The 17,309-nt window shown below is 51.3% G+C and overlaps 1 protein-coding gene across 19 annotated transcripts in view; it reads right to left on the reverse strand.

Moving 5' to 3' along the window:
• Positions 1-17,309, reverse strand: part of TRAK1 (trafficking kinesin protein 1) — a 116,324-nt gene that overhangs the window by 17,670 nt on the left and 81,345 nt on the right. For 18 of the 19 annotated variants that reach the window (XR_010384901.1, XR_010384900.1, XR_010384903.1 and 15 more), the window contains 7 exons: positions 15,422-15,500; positions 14,361-14,491; positions 13,620-13,694; positions 12,930-13,067; positions 9,137-9,213; positions 7,724-7,960; positions 6,186-6,505 (listed from right to left, as the gene is read on the reverse strand). Coding sequence is in view for 14 of the 19 variants with exons in the window: in XM_031470045.2 (XP_031325905.1) it covers positions 6,186-6,505; positions 7,724-7,960; positions 9,137-9,213; positions 12,930-13,067; positions 13,620-13,694; positions 14,361-14,491; positions 15,422-15,500 (1,057 nt within the window). In the remaining 5 variants the exon portion in view is untranslated. Of the gene's footprint in view, positions 1-4,692; positions 6,506-7,723; positions 7,961-9,136; positions 9,214-12,929; positions 13,068-13,619; positions 13,695-14,360; positions 14,492-15,421; positions 15,501-17,309 lie in introns of those variants that run through there. The other variant, XM_064496684.1, reaches the window with a different exon arrangement.

Raw genomic sequence — 17,309 nt, forward strand, 5'->3', positions numbered from 1 at the left:
CTGCTGGGAACAGGGGGCGCATCACAGAGGCAGAGTAAGTCAGGCCAACCCCAGGACCCACAACAAGACAAAAGCAAAGAGAAATTAAAGCAGAGATAAGGGGTGAGCACGGCCGTCACCCCCTTTCCCTAGGTCTTCTGTATTCTGCCAGCAACCTTGACACTGCAGGTTTAGGGAGTGGGAATTGGCTTAAAGAGATGTGATTTAAGAACACGTAAGCCCACACAGAGGTCTGAAACACAGGAGCCAATCTCCTGGGTGACACCAGACCCCGGGACTCAGATGACACTGTGCAAGGTCTGTAATAACACCGGAGTGAGTCCCTGAGGACCTGGGGGCGCACCAGGTGCTCACAGAGAGAGGCGTTCTAAGTCCAAGCCTGCTTAGGAACCTAGGTGGAGAAGTGTATTTACTGAGGAGTAACATCTCAGAGCCTTTAGCCTGCCGCTCTGTGCTGAGATCCTGCCCAGTCCATCTGCCAGAGCAAAACCTTTCCCCTTGGGACAGTTATGACCCCCTCACTTGGCCCTGCAGTGCCGAATGGGCGTTCTATCCCCGTTCCGCAGATGAAGAAGGCAGCCACACAGATAACATTCCACACTCAAGAGAGACTTTGAGAGCGGTTCTCAGGCATGAAAAGCAAGAGCCTCCCAGTCACCGCTGGTTCCCCAAGGGCGTCCTCTGCTGGGTGGGCAAGAATCCCTCCGGGCTACCGGGCTGCCCTGGGGAACACAGTAAGGGGAACCCGGGACGCCAGGAGCTCAGGAGCAGGATAAAGAGAAGGGACGGGCAGGCAGGCGGTGGGGCAGGGAAGTGGTCCAGGAATCTGACCGAGCTCCCTGGCCCTCCGCTGTGCCCGGTGAGCACACCGCGCCCAAAACACTGCCGGGAAGTCGCTTCTGGGAGAGTCTCAGCCAAGGAATCTTGCAAGGATTTTGTCAACGGGCAACTTCAAATCCACTTCAAAGAGAAAAAAATTGTACATGCTCTTAGCGTCTATGCCGATTCTAAGTACCACAAGTACAGTAGCAGCCTCCTTAACCCAAATCTACTGAACGTAAGCAGAAAATATTCTAAATGCAAAAAAGAAAAGAAGTAAGAGGTGCACGTAATGAGAAAGCACGTCACTTAGAGCTGCGGTTCTCAACGGGCACCGAGTGACATCTGGAGACATTTCTGGCTGTCACACTGTGGAGAAACAGGGGGCTAATGGCGTCTGGTGGAAAGAACCAGGGACGCTGCTATGCATCCTAGAATGCCCAGGACAGTCCCACAACAAAGAACGATCCACCCCAACTGTCAATAGGGCCGAGACTGAGGAGCCCTGACCCAGAGCTGCAGTTCTTAATTCTCAGATCCTTCGAGAATCTGATGGAGTCGTGAACTCTCTCCCCCAAGGAGCTCATATGCAAGCGGCGCTGGGCACCAACGCCAGGGCTCTGCAGACCTGCGGAAACCAGCCCCCGGGACCCTGAGTCCCAGGTACCACAGCACCATCTTTAAAAAAGCTGCCCTGCACGGAGGCGCGCCTGCAGGGCGGCCTGTTGTGCATGGATCACCTCGACTTACGCCTCGAAACCGCTGTGAGGTGTTACTACCCACACCTCACAGGTGAGGGAACTGAGGTTCACTGAAGTTGTCCGACTTCCAAAGTCACTGAGTTCGTGGCAGCATAAGCAGGGCTCAGCACTAACAGCCCGGCTCCCTCCATAACCGCACGCTGCCTCCCTCCCCGAACCGAATCGCAGGGCTGAAGACAAGCAAGGACGTCAGCGCTCCAGCGGGGACCTGGGCGCGGGGAGACCGCGCGGGCATACGCGGCGGGCCAGGCAAGCTCAGGGCGCACCGGGAGAGGCACGCACTCCCGCTGCTGGGGCTTCTCCTGCCACCCTGGGACCCCCATGCCCAGTAACCCCAAATGGGCCCCCTATGTGTGTGTTCACTGACTACGTGTCCACATTCGTGGCAATGACACCACACTGGGGAGAAGTCATCAACAAGGTGTTATGACACCCAGCTTGGGGCTGCACATCCAGGTCTTGGAAGAGGAGAAATCCCGGGGTGCAATGTGGCCACGTCACCCCTACCTTTGCTGGGAGACTAAAGGGAAAGTCGACGCATTGGGCAGTGAAGAACCTTGTCAAGGAAGTGCAGGATCCCCTTCTCCTTCTGAAGGGGGTTCGAGACGTTCACACGCACCGGGAAAGAACTCGTTGAGGCTGGAGGTCTGGGCCCGGACGAGCGTCCCATGGGCCTCCATCCTCCACCTGTTCAACAGGCTGCCCCCACCTCTCCCCACCCCACGCGGGAGTTCAAGAGCGACGAGGCTCTAGAGGGCTGCTCTCTGGAAAGCGGCTACAGAAGTGCATGGAGTTACCTGCAGTCCCTGAAACTGCATAGCCAGCAAATCTCATGAGACTGAAAGGGAAAGGTGATGCTGGCCAATGCATCATACTGGCTTCTCACCCCACACCTTGGGCCTCCTTTATTCACAGAGCCGACCTCACTGAGCACTAAGGGCCAGGCTCTCTTCTAAGACGTCTACTTTTACTAACTCACTTGACCATCACAATAACCCTGTCATCCCCATTTTACAAACGAGGAAACAGCACAGGGAGGTAAAGTAACTTGCCAGAGGCTGCACAGCTGGCAAGTGGCCGGTCTGGGATTCAAACCCAGGCTGGCCCAGTGTCCATCCTCTTAACTGCGCAGTCCGCCTCTCTGCCAGCAGTGAGGAGACCTCATGTATGTGAGTCTTAAAAATCACATTAATAACACATCTGAACGGTTTTCTAATCCTCAAATAGGTATTTTCTGTTCTGCAAAAGTGACTACTGGCAAAAGCCTCGGCAAACCTGACATTTGAGCTGTACGGAGTTGGGGGGCCCGCGGGCTACCTCCACTCCTGGCTCTGAGGCCCCAGGATGGTATGCTGAGCCCAGCACCGGGGCAGAGCCCCTTCCACACCATCTCCCATCCACTGCCACTGCCTGGACCACCACGTAGGAGTTCCCCTGACCTCCTGGCTGCCGATTCCTTCCTGTGATACAAGAGGGTGTAAAATTTCAAAATTAAATATAAACTGCATCTTATTCAGAGCTTTGTTGCATCTTTCCTACCCTGTTTTCCCAGCTCTCCCCCCAGCAGGCCAGCTTCCTTCATCTGTCAAGCACAAAGCAGGAGAATCACCGTTCTGGCCGCCTCCCGGTACCACCACCTCCTCCACCCACGAGGGAGTGAAGCTGGGGTCAGGCAGGCAAAGAGAGGAGCCTTCGTGTTCACAGCTGGCACCAAGAGGAAGGTCCCCGGAGCAGGGTGTGGACGGTGCCAATAAGTAGTTACAGGCGCCGCCCCTTTCCTTCTGTTTTCTTTCTCTCCTCACCCCACTGTTCTAGCTAAAAAGCTTTCATGTCACCAAGGGAGAAGAAAACTAAATCCATTTATGTCAGCAGAGCACCTGGGGCTTAAAAGTTAGAACCATACCTGCTGGATAATGTACAGCTTAAAAGCGTCTGCTTTTCTCTAACTACATATTACCTTGTTTATTTGGAAATCCTACCTGGCTATAATTCATCAGAAAGGAAGAGCAGAATACAGGGGGAAAATACTGCCTGACTCATCTTTTTAATGCAGATATATCTCTTTCTAGTTTGAATGTTTTGTTTGTTCTCCACCTGTTTAAAACATGTAAGGGAAGATGAACAGACAAGAATACTAGCATTCTGAACCACCTAGCCCAGCTGTTCTGGCGACACCAAGGAGCAGACAGCAAGATTAACGACACAGGTAAGTGAGACACAGATGGAAGACTCAGATGGCTATCTGCCGTGATCCCAGCCAACATCCTCCAGGGGCCTCACCCCAGGTACATTTACCTGGGTAACTGGAGAGCACAGGAATCCTGTCAACTTCTTAGTGGACCAATGGAAAAGAATGATGTAAGAACACGGTCCCCGCACAACACTGGTCCTGTCTCAACATTGGTAGGGCCACTCTTTATACCTGAGTTACTGGAACAGAGGCAAGTTCAAGGAGCCTACATTTTAATAAGCACCTATTAGGTGTTGAGCATAACACAAAACACATCACATTTACTCCTTGCCACAATCTTGCGTGGCAGATGTGAGCTCTACATCACAGTAAGAGAAACAGGACTCAAAGAGGTGAGGTAACTTATCCAACACCACAGTTAGAGCTGTACTGAAGCCAGCATCAGGCAGACTTCCATGTCAGCACTCCACCAAATCAAATCAAACGTCGTGACATAAAAAAGTAATTGTGGAGGAGAGGAAGAAAAAAAATATCGGTAATTATATTTTAAACAGCTAAGAAGTCAAAGGACAACAAAATGGAACCAGAGGGAGAGATCTCTATCATGAGAATAACTTACAGGCCATAGTGACACAACATGACTTTTTAACGGTAGTGATACAGGTTTCTGGTGAGCATGGTACTACAGATGAAATTTATTTTGAAAATCTAACAGGATTTACTCTTATTCTATTAATTTATCACAAAAATACTGCTATCTAAGTCACAAGATTAAAAGCGAAAAAGATGAACTGGTCAAAATAATTAAAAAAAAAACCCTCTTCCTACAATATGCTTGGAAAATGCCAAAAACATATTCTTAGATGATCTAATGAAACACAAAGTAAAATACAGAAAGCAGACAAGATAGAGATGATAAATTCCAATGACCTTTGGGAGAAAAAGGAGAAAAAAGAAAAGAAAGGCAAAAAGTAAAATTGCAGAAATGGAAGATTTTATTGAAAGAAAAACAGACATTGTGGATCAGAAAACAATCACCAAGCTTACAACTGAATAAACAATTAAAAAAAAGGATGAGCCACCCCTTTTCTGAAATCTAAGAAGGACCTAAATTACACAATTAAAAAGTAATAATGAAAAAAGAACGTTAGTCCACCCTCTTCCTTCCTTTGGAGAACGTAAGACCCAGCATTTCTTGGGTCTTTAACAAGCACAACCTCATCTTACAGCATGCATCCTTGCAGGGGCGATACTGCCCTCAGGGCTGAAAACTGGTTCTTTTGGGGTGAAAAACTGTACTCTTTTTAGGCACAGATATAATACATCAACAGTGTATCTGTGGCACTAAATTTTCTGGGGGGAGGGATTAGGAATTAATGTCTAACATGGCTTCTCGAAGTGGGTAATTTTTTAAAAAGTTGAGAAATACTGCCTTACAGAAATTCTGATGTCTTTGCATTAGATGTGTAGTTCAGAATTCTCAGACTCTTCTGGGTTTCCCAACTAAAGGAGGGAAAATGAAAATCACAGACACTTGGTGGCTGTCAGCAGGAGAGTGGGTATATGGGAGACACTGTGTGACACCTAAAGCAGGAAGGAAGGAAGGAAGGAAGAAAGGAAGGAAGGAAGGAAGGAAGGAAGGAAGGAAGGAAGGAAGGAAGGAAGGAAGGGAGGGAGGGAGGGAGGGAGGAAGGGAGGGGAGTTTTTCCATGACTTTAATCATGTGGAGTGTCCCTGATACTAAAAGCCGAATTTCCTCTAGAAAAGGGAGGCTTAAGTAGGTACAGAACTCACTCGTCTTCACAGCCATCCTGCTCCTGGCCCCCAGATTGCGGAGGTCTAGAAGCCTTGCTCAGAACACACCGCCTCTGAAAAAAGCCACACCGTCTTTATTTGAAGATCAAAGCACAACATGTGAGCCAACCAACAGCAAACCGCTTTCACTTGGTTACTGAAAAACAACTTAGAGCATCTGCTTGGCATCTCTGCCCCCAACACCACAAGTTTTGAGAAGTCCAAGCATTCCCTACACGTCTCAGACCCCCAGGCATCACCTAATTAACTTCTGAGGATGTCAGGAGAGCCTCTAGCTTTAAAAAAAGATCTGTGTTTCTAAGGTTCTAAATGCAAGAGAAAGAGAACTAGGAGACCAGCGCCAACACGTTTCCTTTTCTGTGGCTTAGCGGACGGGCGAGCCGGGGTTAGTCCCGGGGCCTGTGCGCACATCTCCAAACCTGCGCCCGGGGCGCGGGGAGGCCCGGGCCCTCAGAGGAACTCAAACCAGCAGCGCGGGTGGCTGTCGCGGAAGAAAAAGGAGTAGGCGTTACAGAGGTTGCCCGCTTTCCGGTGGTGGATCAGGGACCACAGGGAGTCGCCGAGGAGGGCAGAGAGGGGCCGAGGCCCCCTGTGATCACCTTCCAGCGGCTTCACGATCTGCAGCTTCTCAGGCAGGTAGGAGCGGCTGCTGAACGACATGCCGGAGAAGCCGGTGAACTCGGAGAAGCGGGAGTGCGTGCCGAGGGACATGATGCTCTCGGTGGGCGTCAGGGAGCCGCTGAGCAGCTCGCCCTTCTCCGCCAGCTCCCTGAGCTTCCGCTCCTGCTCCTCCTCGAAGAACCTCCTCTCCGAGAGGTAGTTCTCCCGGCGGAGGGACAGCCGCCGCAGCGCCGTCTCCAGGTCGTGGGAGCCCGGGGTGCCCGGCGTGCCCGGCTTCTTGCTGCGCGGCTCCTCGTTTCTGGAAGGAGGAGAAACGGGGTGAGCGCGGGGCACCCAGCAGGGGGCGCTGGATAGGCGGGCGGACCCTTCCAGGATCTTCGAAGGAAAACCTAGGCAAGCCGTTGACACTTAGGCAAAAATCGGGAAACAAATGCCTGCCCAGGAGAACAATTCCCTCTGTCGTCTTTTTTCCCCAGGGAGGAGAGGAGGGAGCACTAAGGTGGAAAGACACGCACACACCACATACAATCCAGCCCCTACAAACACCTCCCTCATGACGCCTTAGCAAGAAACCTCCTTCCGGCTGCAGCTCCTGGAAACCAGGACAGCTGGCTCAAGGGATGCCCCCTCCTTCCTCTGGAATTTAAGGAGCCGAGAGCTCAGAAACAGTTCTGATTCAAACTAGTGGTTACCAGAGGGGGGGTGAGCAAGACAGGGGTAGGGGACGAAGAGGTACAAACCACTGTGTATAAAACAAATAAGCCACAATGATAAACTGCACAACATGAGGAGTAGACCCAGTATTTTATAATAACTATAAATGGAGTATAACCTTCAAAAATTGTGGATCACTGTATTGTACACCTGTAACTTACATAATACTGTACAGCAACTATACTTCACTCTTTAAAAAGTCAAAAAAAAAAAAAAAGAGTTCTGATCTAACAGTTTTCAACTGTCTGACCCAACAGTCAGAAAAACCAATTTAGTTAAGTCACAGGAAAAGGATGGACAGTGGGGTGGGGGTGGGGGTTCAGTGTGAGGAGGGACAGACAACTGCTAAGGACCCACCCCAGGGACGCACAGTGTAGCAGGCACTTGCCAGGCACCCTGCACCCCACCTTCTGAAGCAAACCAGATTCTGGTCATGAGACACAGTCTGAGTCTTTCTCTGCCTTTCAGAGTCCAAGCCACAAAGGGTTCATGAAACACATGTCTATTCTACAGCCTAACAGATGAAGATGAACAGAAACAATATTCATTTACCCTCCCCTTCAACATTTTACAGAAACGCCGGCTTCCCGGGGCATCCTATTCTAGCTCTTTAAACTGGTTAATACAGCTGCGTCAAGGGGACGCCTCAGTTCAGTGGCTTGCTGGTACAACAGACCTGAGAACTGAAAGGTCTAACACTTCTCAGGCGATTCTTGTCAGCCTCCCTCTTCTGATTACCGAACCTCTGTTCAATCCCGACTACCCTGAAAGATAAAAACCCCAAAGCCCCCAGCAGGCTCACCCCAGGTCGGCTGACTCTGCTTCCAAGATGATGCTGTTGGTCTTGTTGTCCAGGACGACGTTGCCGACGTCGCTGCCGTAGAAGCTGGACCGGGGGGTGCTGACGCAGCTGGACAGGAGGGAGTTCATGGCTGAGGACTGGTTGGAGCCGGGGATGTTCATGGGTGACGGGGTCAGAGACCTCTGCTTGACGACCTGGTTGATGTTCCGCACCGTCTCGAAGACTCGCTTCTGGTGCCTAGGACAGGTGCACAGCATTGTTCACGACTAAGCAGATGCAGGAATGACCTGGGATTCAACCCTCCAAACACCATCCACCGAGGAGCCAACCCACCGTGACCCCCAAAGCAACCTGCCATCACATGCCTTCCATGTGTCTGTTAGGGTGATGGCTGGAACTCAAAAGACTTGACACCCACAGGATCCAGGACTTCACTATGTGGTTGTACCCCAAAGGCGATGCTAGCAAGAGTGACATTGCTTCCTACTTCCCTTAAGCTTGACCTTCAAATAAAGATACTTAACAGTAACTTTTGTCTCCCAGCTAGTTTTCTTCTTTCATGATGGCCCCTGGAATGCAAAGTCCAGGAGGGCACTGTTCACTGTTCAGCACATAACAGGGCTCAATAAATTTCGGTACAATGAGTATTTGTTGACTATTCATATAAAAAAAAGTAAGAGCTAAACTTCTACAATGGGATAAACATCAGATTTGTCTTTTTTTTTTTTTTTTAAAGAAACTGCCATTTCTGAGAGCAGAACCAAACTTCCACACTTTGAGGCTCACTTTTCCCTTTAAGGAGAAAAACGTAGGCATGTTTCTATAATGGCTGCTCCCTTCTGGGATGCAGAGGGCTGCAGACGTGCACCGAGGCTCAGGGATACCGGTCGCTCCTGGGATCCCATTTAAGTTCTGTCTATCGGTCTTGAGTACAGAGAAAACCTGATGAAACCGGATCCACAGGCTCCTTACGCCTGGGAGCAGGCCAAGTGCAAGGTCTCAAGTTAGGAAGAGAGACAGTAGAGGCTGATACCCCTAAACATATCCAGGAAGGAAATGGAAGCCTTGCTCACATCCCCTCCAAAGAGCCTTCTGTATCTCATGTCACATCCTAGTTTTCTTTTCCTAAGATGTTAACATTTTTTTGTAATGTTTTCCACTGAAAATTAAGACAAAAATGAGTAGTGATGTCAAGATGGAGCTTGTGCGGAGAGAGATGGGAAATACATCTGTCCCTCCCCAACTTTCTGCAAGTTCATAATATACCTTTAAAACCCAAAAAGAGGACCTGGGGGTGCTGTCAGCCATGTTCTCTAATTGCCCTTCCCAGACCGTCTGCAAAGGGACTATAGTGATCACACCGGATTCTGGGCCCACCCCACGGTCCCCAGGAGCTGAGAACCAAAGCCGTACGCGATGTCTGGTGACTCGGGCTCCTCCAGCTGCAGCTCCTTGCGCATCGTGCCCTCGATCTCCGCGGCCAAGGAGTCCTGGGAAAAGCCGGGAGACAGACAGCGAGTGAGTGGCAGTTCACGGGCTCTGTCTCTAGAAGAGGCACATGGCCAGGCCACCAACACCCCACAACACAAGGGTGATGGCATACGCCCCGGCAGAAACCCTGGCCAAAGCTTCCCTACCGCACAGAGTGTAAAGCCCCTTCACTTCTGTGAGCTGGGGGTCTGAAAGCAGACCCTGCGCTCCCTGGGCCAAACCACGGAGCTGGGACTGTGACCACAGGGAGGGGTGGAGAACTTGTGAGGGAGGACCTGGGCGGTGGGCACTGTCAGCTGGGCCTCTGCTCTCGTGACCCTCAGCATCCCGCAGGGACAGCGCCGGTCCCCACCAGTGACGTGTGGCCTACCCATCTTTTACGACCAGCTCACATCTCATTTCCACCAGGACTCCTTCACTTGCTACCCGAGGACACACCAAACGTGTTCAGTCCTTGCCAGCTCTCTGAAGAGTTCACTTGTGTCTTCTTCTAGCCAGGCGGTGGATTTGTGGTCGGGGGAAGGCCAGTCACTGGGGAGTCTCACCTCCCGGATGAGCCCGGCCCCAGGCTGAGGCTCAGCCACGCGGGGCCTGCTGAGCGCCCCTCTCCTTGAACCACACGCCCGCCGCTCCCCGCTGGGGGAGGAGGAGCCCGACAGACAAGCCCACACACTCGGGCAGGTGGACGCCAGCAGGGCAAGGTGTGTGCAGGTAAGCTCCTGCTGAGGCCTGGGAGGAGGACACCACATAGGACAACCTGAAGGGAAAGGCTAAATCATGCTAATCAACAGAGCTTCCTGCCATGGCTGGAATGTTCTCTTTCTGCACCGTCTGACACGGGGGCCACTGGCCACAGGAGGCTACTGAGCGCCTGAAATGCAACCAGTGAAACTGAGGAACTGAATTCTCAATTGCATTAATTTTAATTGATTTGAATTTATATAGCCACTTGTGGCCAGTGGCTTCCCAGCTAATGGCACATGGGGACACCGGAGGGTCCACCTCCAGGGCCTCACAGCCCACCGGGGATGCTCTCGCCTGGACGCTGTGATCAGGTGGGGAGACCAGGCAGGAGTCAGAGGGAGGCTTGATCAGTAAAAGGTTAATGGGCTTGTTTGCAATTCCCACTCACAAATATGCAACTGCATGTAATGACTATTGCATAACTCTTGAAAAGTCTTCCCTGGGCCAGTCTTCTTTTTTAAGCCACTTTTTAAAAAATTCTGTTATCTACCACACTATTTACATTCTGAGTTCTGCATGGGGGAAGGACCTTCATACCACCTAACAGAAACAAGATACCAGACTACTAATGACATCGCCATGCAGGGGAAAGTCACAAGTGTGTCTGTGACTTTTGTGGCCACGATCCCCCCGGATTGTCTGGGGAGAAGCATGCACTCCTTCTCAGAATAATGTTTTTAAATGAATAAAATAATTAGGATTAAAGAGGAAACGAGATATATTAAGTTAATTACTAAAATGTTAATAACAAGTGTGACAGAGTAACGCAGGACCTGGCTTCAGGACTGGGGAAGGCTGTCGCTTTGAACTGGAGATAGCGCAAGTGGTGCTGAGACGTCGCAACAACTAGATGTGTGCTAGGAAAGCAGCTCCAATCCTGACAGGTGACAGAGTCTGTCACCTACCTTCACTAGAGAAGGACATGCCAAGCGCAGTCAGGGACGAATAAACATAAAAGATATAATCTCCCCTTTAAGTTCAAGGGCCCCCTGAATCCTGCCTATAGATCCCAGATTAAGGACTCTTGCCATAAGGCAGGAGAATTGGGAACATACTTGAGCAGAAACTGCTACTCACTGTTTTATTCAGCAGTTAGGAGGGCTGGGAGCAGGAGCAGCAGATTTAGGTGTCCTGCTCCAGGAACATGGGCATGACGCAAGCTTTAGGTTGCCTGGAATACCTTCCGTGCATAATGCTCTTTAAAAATAGCTATCTTCAAAAACCGAGCTCTGCCAACAGCAGAAAAAGGCAAACAGAAGCTCCACCTCAGCAAATAATAAAAGCTGAGAATCAACCTCTCCAGAAGCAACCCAAATGCAGCATTTCATTTCCACGTTTCTCGTGTCATGGTTTAGTTTTAAAATACAGGTCTGTCCTCGAGAGCGGGGAATGCCAGGGAGTGAATCCCAGGTGCGCAGGAAAACAAGGCAGCCCTGGGTGACCAGGGCGCCAAGACAAGGAGCCCGGAGGCAGGGAATGTGAGGCAGGGAGTGTGCAAAGCTGCACGGCTTACAGCCGCCCCTCCTTCAGCTCCAGAGCCGGAGGGGTTGGGAGGGGGAGATTCCGGGGATAGAATGTCCTGTGTTCCCTTCACTGGGATTCCTGGAATTACTGGCTCACCAATCTGCTCCTTGGAAAGTTTTTTTTTTTAATTGAAGTACAGTCAGTCACAATGTGTCAGTTTCTGCTGCACAGCACAATGTTCCAATCATGCATATATATACATATATTCATTTTCATATTCTTTTTCACTAAAGGTTACTACAAGATATTGAATATTGTTCCCTGTGTGTCTTTCTTTTTGGTTTCCCTTAGATGTCAATCAGGTTGAGAGAGAGTTCGTTCCAGCCTGACTTCATACATGAAATCTAAGAAGAATAGCAACTATGATTTAGGATAAAGTGGGCCAGGCAGCAAGGGGTCGGGGGCCAGTGTCAGCCACGGGAGGAGGGCTGAAGGAGAAAGGGCCCCGAGGAGAGCCCAGCCCAAAAGGGACCAAGTCTCACAAACATTCAGGCCACCCTCCACTCCCATCTCATTTAGGGGAGTTTCTTGCAAAAGTTTTTCTCTTCTCAGAGAGGACTGGTATCTCCTGAAACCATGGAAACAGAGCCTGAAAAGTTCTTGGTGGTTTGTTTTTCTGTCTGTCGAGCCACCATCCAGATCTAGTATCCAGCAGGCATCCCTGACTCTACGGCATCACAAGCACTGTGCCAGGTGCGGAGTATTAGAGACAGGAGGGGGGAAATAGCAAACGAGACATGGTCCCCACCTTCAAGGGGCCCCAGTCTGACAGAAGAAGATAAAATGAGACAGTTCTCCAAATATTACTGGGAAGAGACCAGCAGCGGGGAAGTGCCCCGTGCAGCCCAACCCCACAGGGAGAGTCTGCCTCCTGGGCGGCCCCGCCTTCTCAGCCACATTCCCCGAAAGCCCAGCCGTGAATCAGAGCAGGCCAGGGATGACGAAGTAAGCCTGTGGGGACATAATATGGAAAAATATAGAAACGCCACACCCAGCGCAGAGGGAAGTATTTTTTTGGATCACAGCTACCGAAAGCCACCAGGAGAAGGATTACTAAGCAAACAAAGCACCACCAGAACCGTAAGGCAATTTAAGAATTCTGGAGCGTGCTTGTGAGGCCAAAAGAGCACCGACTCTAATAAGGTCAGAAAAATTAATGTATAAATAGCACCTTCCAAATATCTCAGGTTCCTACCAAATTCATCCTCTAAGGACAGGAGCAGAAAAGACGACAGACTCAGAGCGATGGAAAATCAAGAACCAGTTTGTCTCATGTGGTTAAGAAGCCACTGGCTGGGCTCACGGGCCCTCAAACTCAGTGTAAAGCCCTCAGATCCAGGGCATGAAGGGAGAGGCCACCTTCAGAGCTCAGCTCCAGACCCGCTCTCCCCGGCAGCGCCTGCGGGGCTCTGGCTGGGCAGCGGGCTGGAAGCGGGTGGGCACTCACCATGGGAAACAGGCCCAGGGAGTGGTAGCGCCGAGACGCAGTGCTGGGCACGGTCTTGTTGCGGAGGTTCTTGAGCTCCTCCTGCGCCTCGTGAAGCATCTCCATGCACTCCGCGTACTTGTCCTCCAGCTCGCGCAGCTGCCGGAGACCAGGGGCGTGAGACCGGGTACACCCACCCACCTACCCACCCCTGAGAGCCCGGAAGACACGGGGCCACGAACAGAGGCCCCGGACCTCAGGGGGCCAGCTGCCCTGTGGCCTGAGTCCCAGGAGTCCTCAAGGCAGTTTTTCTTTCACCTGGGGCAAGCCTGCAGACTCAGACATCTCCTAAAGTACTAACAACGGGCAACTGACATAAACACAGCTTTACACAAACAGGAGGGCAAATCATCACTCCCTTGTTTCCCGTCACACCTCTGAGTGGGGCTCCTGTTAGTGGCATGCGCTGTGTCCGCTCCCTGCTGGGAACGCTTACCAGGAGCCCCGGGAATGCCAGGCTCCAGGCTGGCGTGGAGCCCAGCCTCCCAGGACCGGCGTGGGCGGAACTGGGAGTTGCCTTCGGGGTCAGAATGACATTTGAGTCAACATACAAATGGTTGTTAAGACGGATGGCACCCACAGTCTGTCAAAGGGAGGCTGATGCACCGCAACTGGGATCAGGTCCCTGATGCAATGAGGGGGACCACTGACCTCGGCCGTGAGCTGCCGCTGGGCATCCTTGGCGGCTCCCAGGTGCTGGACGAGTTCTTCATTTTCCACGGCGCACTAGAACATGGCAAAGGTACATCAGCTTCTCTTTTAAGACACTCAGTAAAGTCTAACATTTTCCCTCATATTACCTGGGTTGTTATGATACTACCACACATTCACCATGAGAGTTTTATCTTACACTGGAGGAAAATTTTGTCTTTTACATAGTTTGGAAGGTGGCGTCTTTGCTACCTCCATATTCATTCCGTTTGCCCCCCCCCCCCCGACCTCCACAGCCACAGCCGCTCGGAAGCATCTGACCCCACACCTCTAACCAAGGTCTGACGTGGGAAACTTAACTTTCTGCTGCTTCATCTGAAATCTAAAGGGGACACTGTTCTGCTGCAGAACACAGGTGCCGTGTGTAAGGACAGACACTGGACTAAATGATTCACACTTTAAATTCCCAAACTCTCTATTAAACAGTAACTTTACCTTTCTTAATGAGTTCTATTAATCTGCAGATTTTTCTTAGGAGATTAAGTGGTGATAAATATGATCTCCTCGCCAATTCAGGGAGACACCAGTTTTATGCTTTTGACTCCACTAAGCTTCTTCTCTAAAGGGACAGCACAGAGTCCTAACATTTGAAACTAAAGGGCCCTGTCTTTGGGGTACCTGCCCTTACTCCATCTCGGAAAAGCCAGTTTTGCATCAGCCAGAGAAAAACGGAAGCCTTACAGCTTTTGCCTTCTTCTGCAAATCAACTATTTGCGAGAGCAGGTGTGTGATCTCCTCTTGCTGGCGGGCAGCGTCCTCAGTTTTCTTGGCCAGTTCCTCTGAGATACTGGCAATCTGCACGTTGGCGTCCCCTTTGACAACAATCACAAGACCCAGAGAGAATGATTTCTTTGTGGTTTGTACGAGAAAAGGCATCTTCATTACAAGACGGGGAGGAGTGGGGAAGGCACAGAAGATGGCTTGGGGAGAGAGTGCTCATCTTCCTACAGGGCTCAGTCTGTCACGAGGAGGAACAGGGCCTCCAGCTGTGGCTCCCAGGCTCGGTGCGGGGGTCCTGACCACACTGACCAGCGCCACCTCCCCAGGGGAAATCAGGCAGCCAGGAGGTGCCTCACACACCCACACAAGGTGCCTCTGGCCAAATCTGCACGTTCCGCACACGGACACATCCCCATCAGTAACAGGAACCGCTGCTGTACTCTGTTCTAGAAATGAACGGCTGCCGCCCACAACACAATTTCCCTGGAAGTTTTCAACCCATATTCAGAGCCATAACTCACTTTACTAGATGTAAACGTCGGGTGTGTTTCACTTAAGTGTTTTGCTGACACTCAAAGTACTCTGTTTGCTCTTCTGTCTTATCTTAATGTGTAAACTTTATAAGGGGAGGGTGGAGGGCAGTACATAATATTTGCAGAGCTGAGAACTCTGGCCTCAACTGTCACAAAACAAATGACTGGAAAGCTGTTTTTTTTTTCACATCTTCAGTTTTTTTCATAACTTAGCCATGAAATAACCAATACTCCAGCAGAAAGCCAAAATTAAAACTAAATGTCCAACTCAGGGAGAAACTGACAATGTCTGGCTGACCACCCGGCACCCCATTTCTCATAAATCAGGTGGAGAGGTCACAATAGATCAGGGGAGGCCTCTAGTTTTCAGAAAAATGGTACTGAGCCCAGGCTGGCGGGAAGCCCAGCCCCATTAGCGTGCTGCAGATGCATCAGGTTGTAGCCATGGCAGTGGGGAAAGTGAAAGAGGGGGCGGGGGGCGGGGCGTACTCAGCTCCTTCACACAGTCGTTGACCAGCTGCTGCTCCTTCTCTTCATAGGTGATGGTCTCCGTCTTCAGCTGGCAGGCCTGTGGACAGGGCTCAGGTGAGAGGCCCCGCAGCCACGCCTGGACAGGCTGGGGCCGGGGACACAGGCTAACCCTTCAGCATCACCCCAGCTGTCCCCTGCTGCACCCTCAAATACGGAAAATCGATCCCCAGGTCCCCGCTGAGTGAATGAATCTCAGAGTCTTGAGGCTGAAAAATGTGTACCACTAGAGGGCAGCACCCAAAGCAGTTGCTAAAATTCTGGGCGTGACCCTCCTCTATACGTTGGTCTGTCTGTTCATTTGGTATTGTCTTGGCTTACAGCCATGGACCCCTTTGTGATTCGAACAGTGCCTATGACACAGCCCTGCCTACTACAGGCATTCCAAGGATAACCACAAAAACAAGAATGGCCAAGGCTTATCACACCTTCTACATGCTGGGCCCAGTCCTGGGAGGTTCTGAATACAGACCTGCTGTATTCAGTTGAGCAAAAACAAGGTACAACACGAGAGCATAAAAGTTCAGAGACCCAAGAGCTACCCCAGGACATAGATCTGATGGCCCCAAGAAGATGCCCTAGGTAGAAGGTGTCTCTGAGCCCTCAGGTCCTGGCCCCAGGGAGACACCACATCCCTGAAAGGCAGATGGAGGAGCTGGAATCTGTGGCTGGGATCACAGTTCCTCCACTTGCTTTAGCTGAAGACTCTGACAGGGGACCAGTCCCTGTGTGCCCAGGACTGGAGCATTTGCTTGGGGTGCGTGCCGGGAGGGGAAGCACTAAACTCAGAATGGGGAAAACTGGGCTGTAGTCTTGGCTCGGCCACCAGCTGGCAGACAAAGCGTGGGCAACCCTCTTGGTCGCTCCGGGTTTGCGTCTCCCATCAGTAAACGAGGGGCTGGAAGAGGTGAGGGACTGAGAGACATGACCCTTTCCACCAGCTTAAGAGCATCCTGTTAAGCCCAGACGTGAAGCTTTTTCCAACATGCGGGCAAGCTGGAGGTGACAGGTGGTCTGCCCTCTTCGAGAGACCTCAGGGAGCCCTGCGCCAGCTTAGGTGAGCACGCAGCCCAAATTTGACAAACCAGGGCCTGGTAAACAGGGCTGTACCATACCTCTGGCTAGAGAGCATAAACTCACTGATAACTAAACCCAAAGAACTAAATTTGCCTGCCTCTGTGTTTCTAGATATGGGCAATGGGTGAATGGAAATTATGTGGGGTTTGGAGTCACAGAGACTTACAAACCCTGGCTTTGTCGTCGCTCATTTGTAAGATCCTGGGCAATCAAAACACCCAGCAGCCTGGGTCCCAGTTTTCCCTACTGTGAGTGAGAATCAAAGTAACCAGCTTCCAGCCTTGTGGGAAAGATTTTTTTTAAAAGAAAGAATGCAGGTAAAATACATAGCACCGCGACCAGGCGATCAGAAACACTCAAAAGCACGTGTCCCCAGGCTGCCTTGGCCTAACCTTCTGAAGTTAACTATCTGAGAACTATACACCCCAGGTTTCCTGTACTAGGTCTGTAAAGCCCACATGACCTGCAGAAATGTGAAAACAAGGCTTTCATGCCGGGATTTCAGGTCATTTCTACGTCTGAGCTGGAGACCACCACGGCAAGCCCCACTTCCCAGGAGCTGGGCCCTGCCCGTGCAGGAGGAGGGGTTTACCGCGCCTGCCCACCCGCTCGCCGCCTCTTCGACCAGTTGGTCTGCCGCAGCCCGGACAGCATGTGCCGCCCTGTGAGGCTGCCAGCTGGCACGTGGGGCAGCGGGGACCCCAGGTTCACGGGGCTCTGTAAACACGGCTGCTCTCACCAGATAAGGCAATCAGAAGAGGCCACCCACCAC

This window comes from Camelus dromedarius, chromosome 17 (assembly GCF_036321535.1).
Source record: "Camelus dromedarius isolate mCamDro1 chromosome 17, mCamDro1.pat, whole genome shotgun sequence".
Lineage (NCBI taxonomy): Eukaryota > Metazoa > Chordata > Mammalia > Artiodactyla > Camelidae > Camelus > Camelus dromedarius.